At 54.9% G+C, this 3560-nt stretch overlaps 1 protein-coding gene across 1 annotated transcript in view; it reads left to right on the forward strand.

Moving 5' to 3' along the window:
• The first annotated feature begins 6 nt into the window (after positions 1-6).
• The window catches only part of LOC108447909, a 6746-nt gene continuing 3192 nt past the window's right edge, over positions 7-3560 (forward strand). Inside the window, exons 1-3 of the mRNA XM_017739198.1 lie at positions 7-2395; positions 2542-2752; positions 3191-3417. Of these exons, the coding sequence (XP_017594687.1) occupies positions 2199-2395; positions 2542-2752; positions 3191-3417 (635 nt within the window). The 5' untranslated portion in view covers positions 7-2198. The remainder of the gene's footprint in view (positions 2396-2541; positions 2753-3190; positions 3418-3560) is intronic.

Raw genomic sequence — 3560 nt, forward strand, 5'->3', positions numbered from 1 at the left:
GCCTACACGCCCTGAGCGGGGACGGCGGCGGGAAGGGGTCGGGTGAGGAGGGATCTGGAGATGCTGCGGGGGAGGATTTGTTGGGGTGGATCCGGGGAGTTCTTCCAGGGATGGATTGGTTTGGATGGATCCGGGGAGTTCTTCCAGGGATGGATTTCTCCAGGTGGATCCCAGGAGCTCCTCCAGGGAAGGACTTTTCCAGGTGGATCCCAGGAGCTCTTCCAGGAATGGACTTTTCCAGGTGGATCCTGAGAGTTCTTCCAGGAATGGACTTTTCCAGATGGATCCCAGGAGCTCCTCCAGGGAAGGACTTTTCCAGGTGGATCCCAGGAGCTCTTCCAGGAATGGACTTTTCCAGGTGGATCCTGAGAGTTCTTCCAGGAATGGACTTTTCCAGATGGATCCCAGGAGCTCCTCCAGGGAAGGACTTTTCCAGGTGGATCCCAGGAATTTTCCCAGTAAAGGATTGGTCTGGGCAGATCCCAGGAGCTCTCCCAGGGATGGATCTCTCCAGGTGGATCCCAGGAGCTCCTCCAGGGAAGGACTTTTCCAGGTGGATCCCAGGGAAGGATTCATTGGGGCAGATCCCAGAAATTCCCCCTGATCCTGGCACGCCCTGATCCCAATCCCGGTGGGAATGGGGTGGGTGAGGAGAGATCCGGGAGTTCTCCCAGGGAAGGATTTCTCCCGGTGGATCCCTGGAATTCTCTCAGGGCAGGATCTCTCCCGGTGGATCCCAGAAGTTCCCCCAAGGAAGGATTTTCCTGGTGGATCCCAGGGGTTTTCCCTGGGAAGGATTCCGGGATCCTTCCCGACATTGCTTCCGACTGGGGGGGGGGAAATGTTGGGAACCCCTGCTCTGCGTGGGGTTTTCTGGGAATGAGGGGAGCGGGATCCGTGGGACCCCATGGAATGAGGGGAGCGGGATCCGTGGGATCCCCATGGAATGAGGGGAATGGGATCTGTGGGATCCCCGTGGAATGAGGGGAATGGGATCTGTGGGATCCCCGTGGAATGAGGGGTTTGGGGTCCCATGGAATGAGGGGTTTGGGATCTGTGGGATCCCCATGGAATGAGGGGAGCGGGATCCGTGGGATCCCCATGGAATGAGGGGAGCGGGATCCCCATGGAATGAGGGGTTTGGGATCTGTGGGATCCCCATGGAATGAGGGGAACGGGATCTGTGGGATCCCATGGAATGAGGGGAACGGGATCTGTGGGATCCCTGTGGAATGAGGGGTTTGGGATCCCATGGAATGAGGGGTTTGGGATCTGTGGGATCCCCATGGAATGAGGGGAATGGGATCCGTAGGATCCCCATGGAATGAGGGCTTTGGGATCCCCATGGAGTGAGGGGTGTGGGATCCGTGGGATCCCCATGGAATGAGGGCTTTGGGATCCCCATGGAGGAGTTTGGGATCCCCATGGAATGAGGGGTTTGGGATCTGTGGGATCCCCATGGAGTGAGGGGGTTGGGATCTGTGGGATCCCCATGGAATGAGGGCTTTGGGATCCGTAGGATCCCCATGGAATGAGGGCTTTGGGATCCCCATGGAGTGAGGGGTGTGGGATCCGTGGGATCCCCATGGAATGAGGGCTTTGGGATCCCCATGGAGGAGTTTGGGATCCCCATGGAATGAGGGGTTTGGGATCCCCATGGAATGAGGGGTGTGGGATCCCCATGGAATGAGGGGTTTGGGATCCCCGATCCCCCCGGGATGAGGGCTGGGACATCCAAAATATTCCTTGAAAAAAGATGGGAGCGGCTCCAAAATTCCCCGTGAAACGAAGGGTTTGGGATCCGCCCTTTGCCACGGATCGAGAGCTTCGGGATCCCCAATTCCACCTGGATCGAGAACTTTGGGATCCCCAGTTTTCCTTGGCATGAGAACTTCGGGATCCCCAGTTCCCATGAGATTGAGAGTTTCGGGATCCCCAATTTTCCCTGGATCGAGAACTTTGGGATCCCCAATTCCCCCTGGAATGAGAACTTTGGGATCCCCAATTCCCGAGAGATCAAGAACTTTGGGATCCCCCTGGTTCAAGAACTTTGGGATCCCCAATTCCACCTGGATCGAGAACTTTGGGATTCCCAATTTTGTCTGGAGTGAGAATTTTAGGATCCCCAATTCCCCCTGGAATGAGAACTTTGGGATCCCCAATTCCCAAGAGATTGAGAACTTCGGGATCCCCACGGAATGAGAGCTTCGGGATCCTCAATTCCCCCTGGAATGAGAACTTCGGGATCCTCAATTCCCATGAGATCGAGAACTTTGGGATCCCCCTGGATCGAGAACTTTGGGATTCCCAATTTTGCCTGGAATGAGAATTTTAGGATCCCCAATTCCCCCTGGAATGAGAACTTCGGGATCCCCAATTCCCAAGAGATCGAGAACTTTGGGATCCCCATGGATCGAGAACTTCGGGATCCCCAATCCCACCCCAGACCCCTCTCCCGGCTCGGATCCCCCTTTGGATCGAGACTTTGGGATCCCCACAGAACAAGAACTTTGGGATCCCCAATTTTCCCTGGATCGAGAACTTCGGGATCCCCAATTCCCAAGAGATCGAGAACTTTGGGTTCCCAAATCTTCCTTGGATCGAGAACTTTGGGATCCCCAATTCCGCCTGGATCGAGAGCTTTGGGACCCCCGGTTTTCCTTGGAATGAGAACTTTGGGATCCCCAATTCCCATGAGATCGAGAGCTTTGGGATCCCCAATTTTCCCTGGATCGAGAACTTTGGGATCCCCCTGGATCGAGAACTTTGGGATTCCCAATTTTGCCTGGAATGAGAATTTTAGGATCCCCAATTCCCCCTGGAATGAGAACTTCGGGATCCCCAATTCCCCCTGGAATGAGAACTTTGGGATCCCCAATTCCCCCTGGAATGAGAACTTTGGGATCCCCAATTCCCCCTGGAATGAGAACTTTGGGATCCCCAATTCCCCCTGGAATGAGAACTTTGGGATCCCCAATTCCCCCTGGAATGAGAACTTTGGGATCCCCAATTCCCCCTGGAATGAGAACTTTGGGATCCCCAATTCCCGAGAGATCAAGAACTTTGGGATCCCCCTGGATCGAGAGCTTTGGGATCCCCACGGAATGAGAGCTTCGGGATCCCCAATTCCCCCTGGAATGAGAACTTTGGGATCCCCAATTCCCGAGAGATCAAGAACTTTGGGATCCCCCTGGATCGAGAGCTTTGGGATCCCCACGGAATGAGAGCTTCGGGATCCCCAATTCCCCCTGGAATGAGAACTTTGGGATCCCCAATTCCCATCAGATCGAGAACTTTGGGATCCCCCTGGATCGAGAACTTTGGGATTCCCAATTTTGTCTGGAATGAGAATTTTAGGATCCCCAATTCCCCCTGGAATGAGAACTTCGGGATCCCCAATTCCCAAGAGATCGAGAACTTTGGGATCCCCATGGATCGAGAACTTCGGGATCCCCAATCCCACCCCAGACCCCTCTCCCGGCTCGGATCCCCCTTTTTCCCTCGGGAATATTTAATCCCCCCTCCCCCCCTTATTTAAAAATCCGGGAATTCCCATCCCT

Source organism: Corvus brachyrhynchos, unplaced genomic scaffold (assembly GCF_000691975.1).
Source record: "Corvus brachyrhynchos isolate BGI_N302 unplaced genomic scaffold, ASM69197v1 scaffold617, whole genome shotgun sequence".
In the NCBI taxonomy this organism is placed as follows: Eukaryota; Metazoa; Chordata; class Aves; order Passeriformes; family Corvidae; genus Corvus; species Corvus brachyrhynchos.